Source organism: Podarcis pityusensis (assembly GCF_964106645.2).
Source record: "Podarcis pityusensis genome assembly, chromosome: 5".
Classification (NCBI taxonomy): Eukaryota; Metazoa; Chordata; class Lepidosauria; order Squamata; family Lacertidae; genus Podarcis; species Podarcis pityusensis.
In genome coordinates, this window is record NC_138032.1 from 97590644 (window position 1) to 97612024 (window position 21381).

The 21381-nt window shown below is 41.5% G+C and overlaps 2 protein-coding genes across 10 annotated transcripts in view; one reads left to right on the plus strand and one right to left on the minus strand.

The window, feature by feature from the left end:
* The window catches only part of SMC1B (structural maintenance of chromosomes 1B), a 37181-nt gene extending 31783 nt beyond the window's left edge, over positions 1-5398 (minus strand). For 4 of the 6 annotated variants that reach the window (XM_081005433.1, XM_081005432.1, XM_081005429.1 and 1 more), the window contains exons 1-3: positions 5249-5398; positions 3734-3842; positions 827-1015 (exon numbers count right to left, since the gene is read on the minus strand). In XM_081005433.1, the coding sequence (XP_080861559.1) occupies positions 827-1015; positions 3734-3842 (298 nt within the window). In that variant the 5' untranslated portion in view covers positions 5249-5398. Of the gene's footprint in view, positions 1-826; positions 1016-3733; positions 3843-3992; positions 4113-5174 lie in introns of those variants that run through there. The other 2 variants (XM_081005430.1, XM_081005431.1) reach the window with 2 other exon arrangements.
* A 917-nt stretch (positions 5399-6315) lies between these two features.
* Positions 6316-20061, plus strand: RIBC2 (RIB43A domain with coiled-coils 2). Of its 4 annotated transcripts, none has more exons than XM_081005625.1 (9): positions 6316-6465; positions 6718-6865; positions 8466-8547; positions 11300-11644; positions 12191-12309; positions 14147-14374; positions 17805-17971; positions 18678-18798; positions 19417-20061. In XM_081005625.1, the coding sequence occupies exons 1-8, from the start codon at positions 6344-6346 to the stop codon at positions 18757-18759; spliced, it is 1293 nt and encodes a 430-aa protein (XP_080861751.1). In that variant the 5' UTR covers positions 6316-6343; the 3' UTR covers positions 18760-18798; positions 19417-20061. The 4 variants fall into 4 exon arrangements, with proteins under 4 accessions (XP_080861751.1, XP_080861752.1, XP_080861750.1 ...); XM_081005626.1 differs by having other exon boundaries at positions 19615-20061; XM_081005624.1 differs by lacking the exon at positions 19417-20061 and having other exon boundaries at positions 18678-18852.
* The last annotated feature ends 1320 nt before the right edge of the window (positions 20062-21381 follow it).

The following is a 21381-nucleotide window of genomic DNA, read 5'->3' on the forward strand; positions in this document are numbered from 1 at the left end:
AAAGCTCATACCAAGAACTAACTTAGTTGGTCTTAAAGGTGCTACTGGAAGGATTTTTTTTATTTTGACTATGGCAGACCAACACGGCTACCTATCTGTAACTGTGATAGGTCTGCTTTCTACTGTCAAATTCCTTTGGCCCCAGAAGTCGTTAACAGCTAATCACTGAGATATTCACATTTAGGCACACCAGACAGAAGTATAGTATTAATATGAATTTATAATCCACCTTTCTACAGAAGTACATAAGGTGGTTTACACACAACAGACACAGTACAAAATAAGATAAACGTACACCCTAAAAACAAGACAAAAAGCAACCTAAAAATAAGAACAAGCAAAATCAACAGCAGTTAAAAAGCAAGCTATTTTAAAATTTAAAGTAATTATATATTTAACCATACAAATTAGCTTAAAAGCTTCTATGTATGTTGCTGATTATGCTAATGTATTTTGTTTTTTTCTATAATTACTTCTTAAAATAAAAACATATATAATGAAAAGCTTCTATATATATTTTCCATATAAACTTCATACCCACTATTTAGAACAGGGGTCAGCAAACTTTTTCAGCAGGGGGCCGGTCCTCTGTCCCTCAGACCTTGTGGGGGACCAGACTATATTTTTTTTGGGGGGGGGGGATGAACGAATTCCTGTGCCCCACAAATAACACAGAGATGCATTTTAAATAAAAGCACACATTCTACTCATGTAAAAACAGGCTGATTCCCGGACGATCCGCGGTCTGGATTGAGAAGGCAATTGGGCCGGATTGGGCCCCTGGGCCTTAGTTTGCCTACCCATGATTTAGAAAAACTCCACTCACCTCGAATAATCCTTGAAAATGTTTTCTCTTCCCCATTTTCCTCCATGTACACCATTTTTACACTTCCAGTAGATGAAACCGGCTTCCCGATATGTGCTCCATGTATCAGTTCTTGGATGTGCCTCACTCTCAAATTAGATGTCTTCTCACCCATTACAAAACTAAGTGCATCCATTACATTTGATTTCCCTTCAGTTGTATAAAAGATCAAAATATTACCCTTTTCAAATATAGTTTAGATAATCACAAGTATCTTTATTTTCATTTCAGATCAGATGTAAGAGACTCTTAATTCAAAAACTTCTCTTTAAACTAAGATATTTTTATCCATTGGCACGGCCTTGACAGTCTGTACTAAACTTTAGACAGTATGTATGTCTAAACATGTCCAACAGAGTTTCTTGGTTCTATGGGTTGGGCATCATCTACCCGAATTTAGGGGAAAATGAAGTTATTCTCAGATTCCTTTCTATCCTCTTTTTTTAAGGGCATAATTTAATGAGGTTAGCCAAGCTTGAAAGTTAATTTTCATCACACACTCCATAGTGGCTAACCCAACTTTTTGAAGAGCTGAAAGGCAGATTTGATGACTTCTATTTCATTTGCCTAGCCAAAGTTCAAGAATAACAATGAAGGCTTGCTGTATACATGATGATATGAAACCTTGAGGGCATGTCAAAACCATTAACAATACTAAATGAACCATAACAACAAAAAAAGCTTAAAATATTGTGTGGTGTGATAAAACTTCTGACTAATATTTGATTCATACCAGGCAAAGAATCATGACTCGTGTATCACCACAGCTATGTTTTATCTCCTAGTTGTGAGAATGAACTCACAGACATTATTTTTATGTTAGATTATAAACAGAGCTAGTATAATTCCACAATTTAGCACACACGTCTACGCACATTTTACTAAGCCATATTGAACTTTAATCAGATTTGCTATCAGCCATAGATACAGTTTGAAACAGTTTTGCACTGTACTTTTATGACTAAAAACCACTAGCACGGGTAACAGGAGACTATATAACTCAGGTTTCTTCTTTATAATACATTTTTATACCTCTAGATACACAAATAAGGAGGCAATTTCTGAAATAGTGCCTCACACAGCAATTCCCCCAGAGTGTGGGGCACCATACTGGTGCAAGCAAGAGATCACCAACATGACACCTGCTGGGTCTCTCTGCCTCCCTGCCAGCGCCTCCTCAACCACCCACAAAAGTTCTCATGGAACATCCCTTCCAAATCCCACAATGCATACGAGTCTGCTCACTCTTCCTGCCCAGTTCATGTACTGTAAAGATGTGAAGGTCCATTAAAAAAGTGGAAAATGCCGTGTCCCCCATTTTTTCAGAAAAAAATGGAGCCCCCCTGACCATTTTCCTATTTGTTTTCCTTCAACATCTCTAACCTCTCCTGTGCTGAGCTTGCTCTCTTAATCACACTCACATTTCATTAAATTTCAGAGCTGGAGACACTTTCCTCCTGTTCTGAATGGATGAGATCGGCAAAAAGGGCCTTTTTGTGAGCAAGCACAGTTGTGGCTGCTAGAGGTACCTTTGCCCCACTGATAGGGGGTGCAGGGGCACGCTTGTACCATTTTGCTGTACTCTTTCTGCTCTTTTAGATGTGGCAGCCATTTTATGTTATGCCACACTGCATACCCCAAAGCAGCCATTTTGTGACGCGGAGCTCTCAAAATTCCAAATGGGCCTACTGACCAAAAAAAGTTGGAAACCCGTGAAACCCCATAAAACTGCTTCATTGATATGGCACTGATAGATGCCTAATTTTAATATTAAATTATACTCTTTTCTTTCCCCTAATTTAGTCTTGAAGATTAGGAGTACAACATAGGATTTTACTAGTTTCTGATAACCGTAAGCACAATCAGCAAAGACTTCACTGTAGAAAACATTGAAATCATTACCACATGCCCCCAAGTCTTGGTTTGGTCATTTATAGGGTAATTATATAAGAGGTTTATATAATATATAAGAGGTTTTTTTCCTTCAGAACTATTATAAAAATTAATGATAAATTAATTCTAACAATAATTCATAAGGGAAAAAACATGTATTATTTTTTCTGTAACATATACAAACCTGCCATAGCAGGTACCATCTTAGAAGAGACAGGAACTATCTCTTCTAAAACATTTTGAAATGAAAGCCACCTATAAGCTTACTCAGCTGTAAGTTAACTCCTCTTTTTGAGCCCCACTTTCTCCCTCTACAACATAAAATGAAGTATTACCTCAGTAATTAAGGTTGAATAAGCTTGTATTTTACTTTCTATTTTTAATATGAATTTAAGTATATAAGACAGCTCGTTTATGCTTAAAACAAAATTTAAGCATAGCATATGGGGAGGAAAGTAAGGGTCACAGTGTAGTTCCAGTGAAAAAAGGGAGAAAAGCACAGAGGATACCTCGGAAGAACTCAGAAGATTAAACATTGCAACCTCAGCCATGCATATGCCACCTACAGACTTAGCAGGTATATCATACTGGATATGAAGAATTCTATATTGGGGCAAGAATGGAAAGATCCTCAAAGGCATTATTGGTGGGGGCTAAAGGCTTTTCAAAGCTTGATATTTGAGTAACAGCCATTGTCTCACAAACTGAGAAACCTTCTGCAAACTTTCCCTAGAGGGCTAATTTATTCAGCTTAGTTTACAATGGGTTATATTAATATAGATCAATTTGGGTAGGTAGAACTACCGGTACATTCCACCAAATCAATTTTTAAAAATGTATTTCATTAAAACCATTTGTGAGCCACCTTTTAACATTCAAAGTAGCATACAATAAATCTTGCTTGGTACATCACAGACAACAAATAATACACAGGATAAACAGGAGAGAAGCCTGTCTGAATTGTTCACATGTTACCTGAACCATTGGGACCAATGACACATGTGAATTTCTTGAACGGTCCTATGCATTGTTTCCCTTGCCATGATTTGAAATTTTCCACCATCAAAAGCTGCAAGTATCCCATCTATGGATTACAGGGAGGAGAAAATTATTTTTGAAAGAAAAATATATAGACAATTTCCCCTCAATAGTTAATAAACACTTTAAATAACAGTCAAACACTGCAACCCTTTGAATATGAAAGTTGCTCAGTAGAAATTATATGGACAACTACCAGGGCTGCAGGCTAACACTGCTCACTTGGGAGTACGTGCCATTGAATTCAACAGGATATATTTCTGAAGAGACATAGTTAGGATTATACCATAAATCATTAATCCCATTAAATGGAGACCTTCCACTGTATTACACATAATAGTCGTAACATATAAACATTGCTGGAACAGGCAGGCCAGTAGCTATGCATTAATTTAATAAATACGGTAATAATAATAATAATAATAATAATAATATAAACTCCTATTGATATATATTCTCCATGTTCCCATATTCCCCTTAATATAAGCACAGCTTAAAGGCACGAATGTAATAAATAATAATGAAGGCAACTGCCCTCTCCAACCAAACTGACCCTACTAAACTGGCACTCAACACAGCCCTCCACAAACTCCACTGTAGCTGCCATTGTATCATCCATGAATTTGTCTACCGTATTTTTTGCTCTATAAGACTCACTTTTTCCCTCCTAAAAAGTAAGGGGAAATGTGTGGGCGTCTTATGGAGCGAATGCTTTCACTGCGCAGCGATCCCTCTTGCTGTTCTGGCTTCTGAGATTCAGAATATTTTTTCCTTGTTTTCCTCCTCTAAAAACTAGGTGTGTCTTGTGGTCTGGTGCGTCTTATAGAGCGAAAAATACGGGGTAATTCCCGCTTTAACATGTTTCTTGCAGCACCATCCTAACCACGCCTACCCAGAAGTTAAATCCTTTGAACCCAGGTGAGCAGGGGCTGCAGCCTAAGTAATATTTTTAACAAGTCAGTGACAATACAGTACTCAGCACCCGATAGTTACATTACCAACATAGTTAATAAAATAGGTGCCATATAACATTACTATATATAAGTAAAATTAAGTAAAACTGTAGAGTTGGACGGGACCTCGAGGGTCATTTAGTCCAACCACTGCAATGTAGGAATCTCAAGACTGTGTGTGTGTAGATAAAGATACAGATCTGCACACACACACACACACATACTGTATATATTTACAGTGATGCGTGTGCGCTTTTTTAATACAGGTGGAGATAAGGTAACCTGCTTTGCCCACACCCTCATGTTCAAAATATATGTGTAATAATATAATCTAACATCCAGGTGGCGCTAAACATATTCAAACGGGGAGTTCAAAAAGAAAATAAGTCTCATTTTTTAAAAGAAAAACCACGATAAAATCATACAAAGCAAACAAGCACAGAGCTGAGGGAGCCCCGAGGATTTTGAACGGGAGAAGCGGGGAGAAGAAGAAGACCACCTTCTCGCCCGGATGCCGCCTCACAGATCCTTCTCTATCGTCTCTTCCTAGAGCGTCTCTTCTCACACCGGCCCGCTTTTCATAAGGGAACAAAATCTCGCGAGAGTCCCAAGAGAGGGGCGGGGCAGTTCGACGAGCTTCGCCGAAATCGGAACGGAAGCCCCGCCCCGAGTTTAACAGCTCTTTTTTTGAGGGCTGCGCGCGCAGAGAGCCCGGGGGCGGTGTTTCCGCTTCCGAGTAGCGCGGGCGCTGAAGTTGCGCCGCCCGAGGGCCGTGGCGAGAGCCGCGAAGGTGCGGCCGGTGCTGGACTCCGGAGAGCGGCTGGCCAGACGCCCGGAGGCGGCAGGACGAGGGAATCACTTCGCCGCAACTTCGATTTAGTTGCGAAATTGTTTAGCGTTTATTGATTGAATTGCTCCATGCAGTTCAATGGCGCAAATAACAAAAGTACATAAATCAGTTACGCGCTACAATCTTCTCGTTATTACAAGCGGTAAATCAATATACGCTATAAAGATAAATCAGTTATGCACCATAATACATGCACTAAATATATTAAATGAACCCTGGAATTCTATCCCTGACTGAAAATTAGGTTGTACTAGAAGAGTAACCTTTAATTTTACTTTAAAAATGCTTTGTCTACTGTGGTATAAAGTGCGGAGATGCAGGTTTTAAAAAACAAACACTTCATCTAATGCGTTGGAACAGTATTTCATTATGTTTATGTTCCCTTTGGCCGAAGCGAGTCCCGCCTCTGACCTCTCCGTGGGGGAGAAGGCGAGCCCCCCCCCCGTGGGCAGGAGGAGCAGCGCGCCGCTTGCCTCCGAGACACACGTGTAGCTGACCCTGCAAAGCCTTAAAAAGTCACGTAAGAAACTCGGAAGCACGCTCGACTCAGACATCGGGAGAAGCACAGCGTCGCTCTAGCCTGCGCGCGTCTATGGTGAAATCCCCCCCCACGTGTTTTGGTCCGAGGGGGATTCACCGGAAGTACCAGTAAGGAAGAGGGCGGCGTGTTCTTCACAGAGTGAGGCGCGAGAGGAAGCGCGATGGTGAGACGGGGTGGGCGGAGCCAAGAGGGAGGCGTGGCTTATGGGGCAAGGCCGTCCTTGGAGCGGAAGAGAACCTGGCTGGGGGGCGCGGCCTGTTTCCCTTGGCAACCGCGCGTTGTTGACATCCTCCTTAGCATCCCCCGGAGGAGGAGAGAAGGCGAGGTGGGAGTGGGGGGGAAGAGTTGCTTTGGATGTAACTCCAGCAGATCATCTCATATATATTTATATGCATATAGCTTTAATTTGATTAATGTTTAATGCTTTTTTAACGAGTGTTTCCCACCCCCTATGTTTTTAGCTTTTGCTATTATATCTGTCAGGGGGGAAGAAGGAATATATATATATATTACACACACACACAACCATTCACGCGCGCAAACATATAAGTGGCAATTGTTGCTTTGCCATTCGCAGGTTTTTAGACGCGCCTCCTTCTTCCCCCATGGCGCAGAAGCTGGACTACCGCCAAGACCTGGCCGAGGACGCTGCCCTCCAGCGGAGGCGCTACCGGGAGCTGCAGAGGCAAAGCCGGGTGTTCGACGCCAGGGTCAGGACCACCGGGGTAAGCGTGCGGGAGAGGGATGTGGGGGAATAAATAATAGCAATAATAATAATAATTCTGGTCCTGTAGGTAGAGTGCCTCTAGCAATGGGCAGAGTGACTCCTGGGAAGGGGCAATGCTTCCTTTTAGGACATCTAGACCAAAGTGTTGATTTAAGTATCCTGTCTGCAAATTTCTGAAATTGGAATGTCAAAATTGATTTTACTGCGAATGTTGGTTCTTGTAGCCTGATCAATACAATCATGAAATAAATGGTACCGCAATGTCCCAATGAGCAGCATAAAACTTTTTCAGATGACTTGTAACTCTTCTTGCAAATTCCCTCTTGCAAATGTTATGAATAATCCACAGAAATATTTGGAAAACACTGTGGAAAATAATTTAAAAACATAGACATTCCTTGAATTATTAGGATATTTTCTTTCTGATATTGCATAACTCGCATCACCAACTACTACTAAGACTGCTATTTATCTCTCCCAATTTTATTTATATTTACCTTTATTTTCATTTGTAATCTTTTGTTAATTACTGCTCATTTATCATATCTACAAATGCAATGAAGACATTGAATTTACAAAAGCTTGGTCACTACCTGAGCAATGGTGATTAGACAAAAGTCCTCTCAGTGAACTTCATGATTAAAGAAAATGCCATGCTTTATCACTAGCTGTAATTACTCTGATAACAGAGTAATACTGTAGTTCCCAAAGCAAGTATGTCAAGTGTTAGTGGCATGCTCTTAAAAATCTATGTAGAGTCATGTTTAGACATTTGAGGGCAATGCTTGGATAGACGCTTCTAAAGGCAAGTAAATAATGTGTTTAAGGACAGAAATCTCTTACTAATACAGTGGTACCTTGGGTTACATAAGCTTCAGGTTACATACGCTTCAGGTTACATACGCTTCAGGTTACAGACTCCGCTAACCCAGAAATAGTACCTCAGGTTAAGAACTTTGCTTCAGGATGAGAACAGAAATCGTGCTCCAGCAGCGCAGCGGCAGCAGGAGGCCCCATTAGCTAAAGTGGTGTTTCAGGTTAAGAACAGTTTCAGGTTAAGTACAGACCTCCGGAACGAATTAAGTACTTAACCCGAGGTACCACTGTATATTGTTTGTTTGTTATGTAGGGTGCTCACAGTGAACACAGTTGTACTCTCAGTATGAACCCAAGTCACTCAGTAGGGGATGTGAGCACAGGTCTCCCTTATCCCATTCCAGCATTCTGTAACACTGGTTCTCACTGGAAATGTACATGTTTTCCTTGTTTTCCAGAATGCGTGCTTAAAGTAAATACGTTGGATACATAATCAGATGAACACAAGTCTTTATTTTCAAGATAGTGTCTTGAGTTTGCAAAATATATTAATACCCCTTTTACTCCTGTATAGAGAACTTATAATGACATCCTATACTAGGAAAGGATTAGTCTTGGAGCAGCTACATGGATAATCTGATCACTAGTTCATTTCTAAATGCTTTATCTTGAATAGCAGTTTCTGTATTGAAGTTAGCCCTGCATAGTTTTGGTAATACAGTAATTTCTTTATAATTTATACATTTGAACCAGTTTTGTGGTGGGCTTTTTTTTAACTACAGGTTGACACGGAAGCTTTGGATGCTCAAATCAAAGACAGAAAGATCCAAGAAGCAACTCAGAGGGCATATGATGACACCATTGGTATATTTGTTAATAGTTTTAGAGCATTAATTTATCAAACAACTATCAAAATTTGTTCTCTTACTATTTTTTTCTTAAATAACACCTTACATTTTCTATGACTCTTCTGCTGTGAAGATGGAAGTCATGAATTGCCAACGTTATATAAGATTAACAGCACAATCCTATACCCCTCCACCCAGGGCTAGCTGTGGGCAGGATTCCTGCATTGGAGGGGGGTTGGACTAGATGACCCTTGGTGTCCCTTCCAACTCTACAATTCTATGGTTCTATGTCTACTTGGAAGCAAGTGCCATTAAGTGGGACTTAACCCCAGGTACATGGAAGAGGTACATATGTCTTTCTGTTGCAACTCCTACTGGCTGGAAACTAGGTGTGTTTTTACAGCCAGTAGGAGTTGCAACAGAAAGACATACGTTCACCACAAACTTAAACAAGTCTAATTGTTATTTCTTTCCCCAGGGAATTATGGGAACTGTGGTTGTGTGAGTTCTTATTGAGAATACTCACCAAACTCCCATTCCATGATTCTTTGGGAAGGCATCAAAATTACACTGGCGTAAATCCATTATAAATTTGTAGTAGAGATATACCCAATGTAGCACCAATGCAAATTAGAGCCTGCTTACTGTTGCAGGCCACCGCAATATCCAAGTGGTGCAAGATTACAGGGGCGGTGTTTCCTTTGGACTAAGGTACAGCAGGGGCTGAGGTGCCTTTACGATATATGGTTTATTTACACATATATACAACCTGAGCCTACATCACTCTAACTCTCTGGTTTCCGAGCCTGTTGCTTCCCACTTCTAGATTCTAGCTCAGATCACTTCCATCTGGCCTTTAGCCTTTCTAACTAACAGCCAGTTGAGGGATGGTGGCCCACCCATTTGTTATCTGGCACAGATCCACTTGGTTTGTTCATTTAATGGCCCATGGCCTAGACTATCACTTCACCAGGAATTTGAATCATTGCTTATCATAGAATAATAGAATTGTAAAGTTGAAAGTTACCCTATGGTCATCTAGTCCAACCCCTGCAATGCAGAAATCTCAACGAAAGTATCTGTGACAGATGGCCATCCAACCTCTGCTTCAACCAACCTTCTGATGTTTAGTCGCAATCTCCTTTCTTGTAACTTGAAGCCATTGGATTGAGTCCTACACTCTGGAGCAGGAGAAAACAAGTTGCTCCCTCTTCCGTGTGAAAGCCCTTGAGATATTTGAGGATGGCTATCATATTTCCCCTCAGTCTCCTCTTTTCCAGGCTAAACATACATTCAACTATTCTTCATAAGACTTGGTTTCCAGTTCCTTGATCAACTTGGTCACCCTCCTCTGCACATGTTCCAGCTTGTCAACATCCTTCTTAAATTGTATTGCCCAGAACAGGACACAATCTTCCAGGTGGGGGCTGACCAAGGCAGAATAGAGCTGTACTATGACTTTCCATGATCTGGACACTATACTTCTGTTATAGTGCCTATAAAGTGTTATATTTTAACATTTGCTGGATCCAGGGATTAGAAGATTCCCCCAACTCAAAATACTACAAATATGTGTAATAGAATTCTAGTGACCGTTAGAAAAAGGAAAGAAGAGGAGCTTCAGAAGGGAAACTTAGCCTTTCTCCTGCCTGCTGTTACCTCAGTCCTAGCTGGCCCCACCCCCACCCCTCTTGTGGACCAGGTATTTACATATCCATGTGTGCATTTTGAACCTCACAGGTTGAAAATCAGCCAAGGCAGCAAGGCCTTTTGGAGTAGAAAGATGGCAGATTACCTGATAACTCACTTACCTGAGTAGACATGATTAGAATTGCATCCTTACTCTTTTCATGCTCCCACTTTTCTCTGTAGCTCAAATATTTGCATATTTCTACACCAAAACAAGTTGGTTCAATAAAAAGAATGGTTCTTTAGCATTTTTTAAAATAAGGAGTGATCCAGTTGACCACATGGGGAACTCAAAAATACTGAGGATTCTGAGACTTCTTTTCCTACTGCAGTGCAGAGCCAGTGTGGTGTAGTGGTTAAGAGCGGTAGTCTCGTAATCTGGTGAACTGGGTTCACTTCCCCGCTCCACCACATGCAGCTGCTGGGTGACCTCGGGCCAGTCACACTTCTCTGAAGTCTCTCAGCCCCACTCACCTCACAGAGTGTTTGTTGTGGGGGAGGAAGGGAAAGGAGAATGTGAGCCGCTTTGAGACTCCTTAAAGGGAGTGAAAGGCGGGATATCAAATCCAAACTCCTCTTCTTCTTCTTCTTCTTCTTCTTCTTCTTCTTCTTCTGCATGCAGTGCCACTGAAAAAGATCCCCCCCCCCCACAACCAGGGGTGGCATGTGCTTCAGAGCAGCAGCCTGTGGTACAGAAGTGTGAAGAATGGTAGCTGGAAGGCACGCTGCATGCATACAACGGGCACCCTGGCTCCTTTGGGAGGAGGGTGAGATATACATTTAATAAAGAAAAAGTTTGGAGACAGCTCAAAGACATTTGGTGCCAAAAGGCATCTCTCACTTATCTGCATGGTGGTAAAAATGTTAGAGCATTTGCAGTCTGAAATTGACTCTCTGGAGCAGGCTGTCTCACCCTCCTAACAGCTGGCATAACCCTACATGGAACCATCAGAAATGTGCACATACAAGTCTTTGGATGCTGGTCAACAAGTTTGTAATTCTTTTATTGATAAATAGTTAAAAAGAGTATATGTTTCATCTGGGTTGTGAATGAGACTTTTTTCCTTTTTTTAATCCAGCTGCTGAAATGAAACAAAATGACAAAATCCTCTGCATCTTAGATGAACGACAGAAAAGAGACTCTCAGATTCTAAACAAAGCTGTCAATGAATTTCGCCAAACTTATCAGCAGCCAGAAACACGGCGTGAATTTGATTTGTCTGACCCACAAGCCCTAAAGAAAGATACTCCAGCTCGTCTCGCAGACAGTGACCCTCGATGTACCATATCTGGCTTGCAGAAGTTTATGGGAGAAGATTTGAACAGTGAGAATAGGTGGAAATTCCAGAAGGAGCAAACAAGGGAATGGCTTTTGCAACAACAAAAAGATTGGGAGAACGCACTGGCAGATAAAAAATATGCTGGTAATAAATTAACCTAGATTTTTGAATTTGTTTTGAAAGTTATATCTCAGGTAGCTGGCCAAACAGTCGTCAAGTTGTTCAGCTGCATGCCAGACAAAAGCATTCCTACATATTTTTATTTAGAACACTTCTCCCTGACATACTAGTTTTGTTGCCTTTTTGTGGTTTTTTTGGCTGGAATACATTTCAGTTTTGTCAGCCCTAATCCACAGTCTGGAGCAGTGGAGCAGTTCAGTACCTATTTACTGGGAATAAGTCCCATTGAAATGAGTGGGATTTACCTAAGAGTAGACATTCATTGGATTGCAGAATCATATGCTTGTGATGCATATTAATTGGAGGGAGAAAGCTGGATCTAGGGCTTAGAGAAGTTACTGGTTTGTCAGGAGAGCAGGGCAAATGAATTGGGTTGTGTAAGGTGAACGTGGAAACTTGAGTCCAAGGAAGAGGCAGAAGCAACAGAATGAGACAATAGGTGTCCGCCCCCCCCCCCAGTTATACTGATTTACATGTGTACACGTGTCCAATTCTGTTTCACTAATTTAGATGATCTCCATGACCAACACAGAATGGAACTTGATCAAAAGGCTGTGAACCTTCAAAGAATAGATGAAGAAACAAGACGAGCCATTTGCATCACTACTACAGAATTTAATAAAGCTCTGGTAAATCAGTATTAAAAGGGAAAAGAAGATGAACTATTATTTTCCAAGTTCAGTGTAATATAGTGTAACAAAGAAGACACTGAAAAAACATTTCAGAATACTTAGACATCCTCTAGAGACATACTTTATTTTATTTATGAATCTGTTCCCATAAAACATCTCAAAGCAATTTAACAATAAAACAAACATAAAAACAGTTTCATAGAATCATATAATTGTATAGTTGGAAAGGGACCCAAAGGTCATCGTCCAACCCCGTGCAATGCAGGAATCTCAGCTAAAGCATCCCAAGACAAATGGCCATCCAACATTTTCGATGGAACAGGCTATTCTTATGGAATGTTTTCAGGGCCCTTTCAGAACCAAACAATCCCCATTCAGTTTCTGCAAAAAGACTTCCTTCAAATGTACAAATCACTGTCTTTTCCCCCTCCCCCCCACCCTTGGAAGTGGTCAACCTTTTGTTCCTGGAATAAAACTCAGGACTTCTAAGGAATAGGGGAACAAGTCCTCTGCAGGCCTGTGGGAAAACTCCCATTCCAAGTGAATCCTGCATGACTTAAGAATTGGCTCGTATTTTATGATGAATGATTCCAGTAAGAGAAAGAACCAACAACAGTGATATCTGACATTTGGTTTGCTTGACCTTTTGATGTTTAAATCATTGGTTTATTCTGGCTCAGCTTAGGAAGTTCCCTCCAAAATAAAGTGGGGTTTAATGAATTATGAGCAGATTTTAATTTTTTTAAACTTTAGTCTCTTAAACTTTTAGTTGGCCCTTCTGCATTTTATTTATTTATTTATTTCATCTGGTTCTTTCCTATCTTGTTTTTAAGCTGTGGGTGAGTTTTGATTCTTCTCTTTCTGTTTTTCCACTTGTTAGACTACTACTAACTCTTGTCAGTTAGTGAATCTTGTCTGTTTTGGCCCATTCTAATCTTTGAGAGTTTTACCTTGTCACTTCTCTTCCTTTATTTTGACTTATTGATTTGCCGCTTTCCCATCTTGTTCCTCTTTCTTCTGTTGTTTTATTTCTTTATAGTATTTGCATACCACTTTTCACAACTTTAGGGACGCGGGTGGCACTGTGGGTTAAACCACAGAGCCTAGGACTTGCCGATCAGAAGGTTGGCGGTTCGAATCCCCGCAACGGGGTGAGCTCCCGTTGCTCGGTCCCTGCTCCTGCCAACCTAGCAGTTCGAAAGCACATAAAAGTGCAAGTAGATAAATAGGTACCACTCCGGCGGGAAAGTAAACGATGTTTCCGTGCGCTACTCTGGTTCGCCAGAAGTGGCTTAGTCATGCTGGCCACATGACCCGGAAGCTGTACGCCTGCTCCCTCGGCCAGTAAAGCGAGATGAGCGCCGCAACCCCAGAGTCGGCCATGACTGGACCTAATTGTCAGGGTTCCCTTTACCTTTACTTTCACAACTTTAGAAAGCAGTTGACAGTGCACTTCAGAAATACAATAACTAAAATCAATAAAACAGCAAGATTAACTTTTTCAGTTGAGTAAAAACAGTCAGCAGCAGGATGCTTACCTCTGATTCTCATCCTCTTGTGTTTCTCTGTTCTATGTTGGCTCCCTTTTCCTCAGTTCATTTAGTCCAATTCAGTTGCTAATGCTTCCATTCTTAGGTCTTCCTTATTTATCTTTTTATCTTGATTCTCCTGTGAGCTGAAGAGAAGGGATTGTAGTAAAGTGTATTAGATAACATAACAATATCATGCTGTACTCATTAAGAACTGTACATGGTTTAACAAGGTAAATCTTTTGGAATAATTAATAGGGTTTGCTGTTTTTCTGAGTTTTTCCTACAACAATGTCTTTTTTAAGGCTGCTGACATTGCATCAAGAAGACGACTTGAAAAGCAGCAAGAAGACGAAGATAACATAGCTGAGATTTCAAATCTGCTTAGAGGAGACCTGCTCTCTGAAAACCCACAGCAAGCTGCCAGTTCCTTTGGTAACGGTCGAGTGATTCCTAACCGATGGAAAGGAATGAACCAAGATCAGCTGAAAGAAATACGTGACGTTCAGCTGCAACAAGTTCTGGAGAAGCTGGTATTCACTTTCATATTACCACTGTGCTACAGTAGAAACTTATGAATTCTCTTTTGAAATAGAATGTTTAAAAAACACAAATACTTAGTTGCTTTTCACCAGTTTTCCAGAATTCATTGTAAGAACTACCGTATTTTTTGCTCTATAACACGCACCCAACCATAACACGCATGTAGTTTTTAGAGGAGGAAAACAAGAAAAAAAATATTCTAAACGAAACAGTGGATGTATGATTTTTGTGGTTCATGCTGTGGCCACAGACTTGTGATCTGACAGTGAGTTTGGAGTAGCCCAATGCAAAAATCCTGAGGATCCATGTGGATCCATGCTTTGTAACCACGTTTTTGCACCACTGCAGCCCCAGGCAACAGTGGGTGCATGATTTTTTTGGTGCAAGATGTAGCCATGGACATGCTATGTGATCTGATGGTGAATTTGGGGTGACCCGGTACAAAAACCCTGAGGATCCATGTGGATCCGTGCTTTGTAACCACGTTTTAAGTGGGGAGGGAAGGAAAAGCACTCAAGGGACAAGGAGCACGTGTGGGGTGGGTGGAGAAGGATGCTGCTAATAATGCAGAAGAGGGGTTTAAGGGGAGAAGGAACATGCATGGGGTGGGTGGAGAAGGATGCTGCAAATAATGAAGAAGAGGGGTTTAAGGGGAGAAGGCTCCTCTCCTCTCCCGCTTTGCTCCTTTAAAGCAAGCAGGCTCTGCTTTTCTCCCTCCTCCCCGCTCATCCCCAGCTTAGCGAGCTGAAAAACTTTGCTGCTATTTAGCTAGCTGAGTGGGGAGGAGAGAGGGACAGAGAGCCTGCTTGCTTTAAAGGAAGCAACCGGACAGGAGCCGCTTACACTCGTGTAAGCGGCTGCTCTCCCCTCCCACTTTGCTCCTTTAAAGAAGCAGGTTCTCTGTCCCTCTCTCCTCCCCACTCAGCGGCTCTTCTCCCGCTTTGCTGTTTCAAAGCGAGCCACGAAGGAGGGAAGGAAGGGGAACCATGGATCCTCTGCTCACGACTGCAGCAGATCCCCCCCGCCACCCGTAGACTTTCCCTCCATAACACGCACAGACATTTCCCCTTTCTAGAAGGAAAAAAGTGAGTGTTATGGTGCAAAAATTACGGTAATTCACACTTAACATCATTGCCACCCTGACCACACAATTATTTTGGGATTGCACAGGGACACTTATTTTTTAAAAACAGTGTAACATATCAAGAAAAATATAATTCCATAACTTTGATCATCATTACTATTCCTTCATAAAATCTACTAACGCTACTCTGTAATGATTAAAACTGCAAAACAATTACATAATCTATCCACATTAACCAACACCATAGAGGCTAGTGGTGCAGGGCACCAGGGAAGAGGCAGAGGCTGGATGTGGCGCCTCCCAGCATCAGCTTGCCCGCCTCTGCCATGCTGCGCCAAAGCAGCGCCGCGCCCAGAGCCTCCGTCTGCTGTGACCACCGCAGCACGAAGTGTCCAGCTGAGTTGGGAGGCACCACGTCCAGCCTCTGCCTCATTCCCGCCAGAGGAGCTGCCCCCCTGGCGCTGCCTGCCTACTCCAGCCCCGCTGGCAGCGCCGTCCTCCCTAAAAAACTCTGGGAAACGGGGGGGGGGGGCGCCGGAGGGAGCTTTGCACCATGCGCTGGATATGCTTAAGGCGGCCCTACCAATGACTTCATTATTTTCTTAACAACCTTAAAAATGAAATTATGCTTCATCTGCTCAGCCCACTTCAGGCTGCAGTCCAGTAGCTGGCCAGAGTCTGGCTGAAAGGCCTGTGTAATTTGTCAGCAGAGTGGTCCATACATCCCTGTGCGAGCCCCTGATACACCTGTGTGTGTCTGTGTGTCTTTGCATGTGAAGACTGGGTGTGCCACGGACAGCCTTGGAGTTGAATCCCCTTGTTCCTCTGACATGTTTCCCCAAAGCACCAAGAACTCTGTAAGCCCTGAAACTTGAGAAGATGATTGATGTCAGTGGGTGGGAACCTTGAAATTGTACATGTTGGTACAAGGAAGAGAAGGGAAAAGGCTGCCCACACCTCTCATCTCAGCTGCATTGATCTAGCAAGGCACAGAAAGCAGATCTCCTGTACCTCCATAGGTGTGGTGTATTAGAGTGCATTCTCTTCTTAGCCTCGGTCACCAAAGATGAACACCACCAGCAGGGGAGGCCCAAACTGTGCCCAGATGGACAGAAAGCTAATGCATTTAATTTGACCAACTCTTAATTTCGTGTTTCATAATTGTGTCTTTCCCCCCTATATTGTGCAATTAAAATATGTACAGCTATTTATAAATAACAGTTCTCTTTCCTGTTACTGTACTGATCCTGCCTCTTCCAAATATCCTAAGATAATAATTACAGGAACTAATAGAGTTGACTTTTTAACATTTGTCTTTAACTGTAACTAAAACTCATATTTCATTGCACATTCCCACCAAACATGCAGTATGTCTACTCCTTGATAATTACATAATTAAGTATATTAGGGTTCATATGTTTATGTGGAGACATATGCTACTTGGCAAATATTTTATGTAAAGCTGGTAATGTCAGTTGCATGGATTTCTCTAAATGTATTTCCACATTCTGGGCTCTGTATAATTGTGCCTTTATGCCAGAGGCAGGCAACTTGCAACTCTCAGCATAACTATATGCAGATTTCAGTCATGGAAACTCACCAGCAGTGGCCCTGATCTGCATCAGATCCAGCATAATTAAGACTGTGGGACCAGCACATTATTAGGTGGGTGCCTACAATGAGGGCTGAGGAAGCAGTTTGATCAGAGTTCTGAGCTGTGGGCTTGAAATCCACTCTGCCACTGTCTTAGTTATCCCAACCCTGCCACCGGCATGTAGTCTGTTTAAACATAGAAGGCATGCACAGCCCCATTTGCACATGTACATACATGCACACTTACATACATACACACACCATTTTGATTGTATGAGGATTGACCTAGTTAGGATTGGGGTGTTTCTGAATTGTGGCTGGCTATGAAGAAATAGCTATTGTTGCTGGCTATGAAGAAATAGGGACGCGGGTGGCGCTGTGGGTTAAACCACAGAGCCTAGGACTTGCCGATCAGAAGGTCGGCGGTTCGAATCCCTGCGACGGGGTGAGCTCCCGTTGCTCAGTCCCTGCTCCTGCCCACCTAGCAGTTTGAAAGCACGTCAAAGTGCAAGTAGATAAATAGGTACCACTCCGGCGGGAAGGTAAACGGCGTTTCCGTGCGCTGCTCTGGTTCGCCAGAAGCGGCTTAGTCATGCTGGCCACATGACCCGGAAGCTGTACGCTCCCTCGGCCAAGAAAGCGAGATGAGTGCCGCAACCCCAGAGTCGGCCACGACTGGACCTAATGGTCCCTTTACCTTTACCTTTTATGAAGAAATAACAAGCATTTCCTTTTTGACATAGAGGTTGGAAGAAGAAGAACGTCAAAGAAATGCGGAGTGGGACAGAAAGCGCATTCAGGAAGCTAGGGCAGAAGTGCTTTTTGAACGGCATCAGCAGCGTCAGAATCGAGAGCTTCGGAGAACATTAGATAATCTTAATGCACAGCTCTCCCAGGAACAGAAGACAAGGTAAGAAGTGTCTATACCACGTACCTCATGTGCCTAGTCTGGTAAGCTATCATCTATACATATGACCATCTTCAGTCTCACCAGAAAATAGCAGGCATTGGTCAGGCCTGGTATAAAGGCTAGGAGCCTGGTTTTTGTTTTTAGCTGATCAATAGAGTAGTGTCTTCTGCTCGTTGTTCTTTAGGCTCAGGTTTCTAGTCTTTCCAGTTTAAAACCCTGATGTGGAGACACCCCCTTCTGGGGAAAGATCTGCCTGTAGACGGTCCTAGGTTCAGTCCCAAACATCTTCAGGTAGGGTTGGGTATGTCTCCTGGAGAGGGACTGCCAGTCGTTTTAGACACCACTGAGGTTGATGGACCCATGATCTGACTCTGTGCAAGGCATCTCTAAGAGTTTGGCAGAGTTATTCTGTTTTGATCAAACTGGTTGCACTTGGTCCAAAATGCTCATCCTACTGAAATTCCACAGAGAACTTGCTATTTTCTACATTCAGTGTTCTGTCATAATCTTTAAAAATAAGCATGCTAAGTTTTTACAAAATGTCAGACTTAACAACAATTACCTGTTGTCGTTCTATGATACTGTTGATGCTTTTGGTGACTACTTTACTTTGCATAGCAGTTATCTGAAGCGTAAGCAGCACACATGAAGAATGAACTTTACATTTTTATGAGAACTTTTATTAATTGAACATATTTATTTCCAGGCAAGCATATATTGATGAAGAGGTGTATTCAAATTTTCCTTCTGGCCAGTATTACACACAATTTAACACCACTAGCCGGTGATGTTTGGATCAATATTATCGAGTTGGATATATCCAAAAGGTTTGCAGAAGTACTTGTTTCAACTTCAAAACTGTAATAAAGAAAACAACATTAGTATGTTTTTTACCTGACATATGGATATTATGAAACTAAGCCTTTATATTGAGCAAGAGGATGGTGGATTCCAAAAGGAAATATTAATGCAGAAATAAAAAATGTACAGTGAAGTAATAGACAATATAATAGAACATTTGCAGTTCTTAGTAAAAGTTGTTGATACTGCTATAATGCTTCTAGAAGAATTTATAGAAGAATTTTGTAGCCCCACCATTCATCAAATGATTCCAATGTCAGTTTCAGTAGAATAATCTAATGCTGCCCAATTCATAAAAACAAATACAAATTGAGCAAAATTTTGGGAAACAGTAAATTAAATGAATTGCTTAACAATTGTTCAGTGCACAAACACATCCATATAAGAATGTTTCTATATAACAGACTGTTTTTACAATGAAACTACTGACAGAAATATATGTTGCAGGAGACGGATAGTATGGAAAACAGCATTTCTATGTTGTGTTCTGCACTGTATCATATGGTATCACTTACCCCATATAATAACACCATCCCCTGTGCATTTCTCCACCTCCATTCCAAATCATTGGTTGCTACTGGCAGGAGTGGATAAGCAATATTATATGTTATGGAGGAAAACCTGAACAAAGGCATTCCCATCTCATTTGTGACATCCAAGCCTGTGCAAAAAGATTCATTGAATGACCAAAGAACTCCACTAGTAGGACACACATAGTTGGTGCAACAGATTTCCCCTCTCCCTACTGCCCCCATCCCCAATAACCCAAAAATCTGCTTTAGAGATTTGGTGATCTTCTGAAGCAGATGTGGACAGAGGGGTCCATCAGGGTTGGAAAGGAAGAGGAAGAAGAAGAAAAGGAGGAAGAAGAAGAAGAAGTCAGCTCACTTGACATTGGATGTTATCCAGAATATTCATCTCAACTAGGAAAAGTTTGTCCAAAATTTGTCTTCATGGTCTCTTTTCAGACTTTCACATGGAATTTTCTCCCAGGAGAAAACATCCATAAGCTTTCTAGAAATTTATCGAACTCTGTCATGCTCAGAGTAGATCCACTGATATCAATGGATCTACTCTGAGTTTGACTTAGATACTATTTTATATATGTCTTGGGGAAGTACTGTGCCCCCTTGCTTAGTTGGGTTGAAGGTCTTTTTGTGTCTTCTTGAACCATTTTTACTTTTGAGTCATTTTGTAGAATTTAAAAATAAATGAATGAATTCTGAGAAGCACGGAGAATTGTGATTTTAACCATCAGTGGGAGAACTTTGGCAGTTACTCAGAAATCCCAATTCAGTCTTCACTAGTCTTGCATCTTTTATACATGTCTCTGTCCCATACATTTGGGAAGAATTTACCCATGGCCACACATCCAAAAGACATACTTGCATGTGAGAGTTATTTTCTTATTTTTTTCTATCAAGAGTTCCTCTACTAAATCCAAAAATTGCTTGATAAGCTTACCCTCAGCTTGAATACCATTTGGGGGAATGAGACAGGGTAGCTAGTAAAGAGCGTCTCCCTCATCTGCACTAGCAGAGCAGTAAGTGGACATGCCTGGTCTACAAATACAGAGGAACGGAGGGGCATTTTTCTTGGAGTGTCCTGCACCACTTCAGACGGCAGGTGGAGTGGGAATCACAGTTTTGAGTGCTACTCCTCTACACAAAAAACAACCAAAGAACCTAAACATCTCCCTGAAACCAGGAAACTGACATGGCAGGGGGTGGCTTGCTTAGAACTTGTCTCTTGAGATGTAAAAAGTTTTGTTTGCAGGGAGATTTTTATGTGGGGAAACATTCAAAAATGACATTTCCTACCTTTAGTAAGCAATAGTATTGTCATCTTTATTACCCCAGTTTGCTCCATGTATACACCAAGTCACAGTCTCTCAAAGCTATATGATGATGTTGCACAAGATTCAGAGATACATTTCAATGCTGTGGGAAGGAAGTCAGCAAATATGACTTATTAAATTTTGGCTTGCATTTGTATTTTGCGGATCTTCAGTCAGTGTTCTTGCTGCCAAAGAGAAGGTTGGATGCATAGATAAGAACAAACAGGCAAACAAAGATAGCAAAAAGGAGCAGGTATGTTATCAACAGAATATATAAGCAATTTACAATGACAATGTCCCGTGACGGCATCATCATACACTTTGTAGGGTAGAATACTTAGATAATGTTACTGGTGTCTTCACTCTACAAAACAAAAACAAAAAAAGAATGCATTTATTAATCTGTTGTGGAGAAGGAACAAAGAGAAGTTTGAGTTAGGAGGACAAAAATAGAAAGTTGAGTTTTGGAGTCTAAGCTAGTGGCAATTTTGTGGGGGTGTCCGCCTCTCTCTGGGGATCAAATATGAGGTAGTAGAGCTTTCTGTTGGGAGTTTTTAAACTGAGTGCCTCTATCAAAACTCAACTTGTATATTTGTAAATAAATTCAGATTACAAAATATCATAAGTGATTTTCTCAACAAAATCAAGCACAGGCAAGTGTGGCAATTCTGAACTTCTCACTCACAACAGAAGTCAGAGCAAATGTACAATA

Coding starts and splice junctions, on each gene's coding strand:
- RIBC2 (XM_081005625.1), top strand. CDS start 6,344: ATGGGGCAAGGCCGTCCTTGGAGCGGAAGAGAACCTGGCTGGGGGGCG. Junction 8,548..11,299: donor GGCATATGATGACACCATTG/GTATATTTGTTA, acceptor TTTTTAATCCAG/CTGCTGAAATGAAACAAAAT. Junction 11,645..12,190: donor GGCAGATAAAAAATATGCTG/GTAATAAATTAA, acceptor TCACTAATTTAG/ATGATCTCCATGACCAACAC.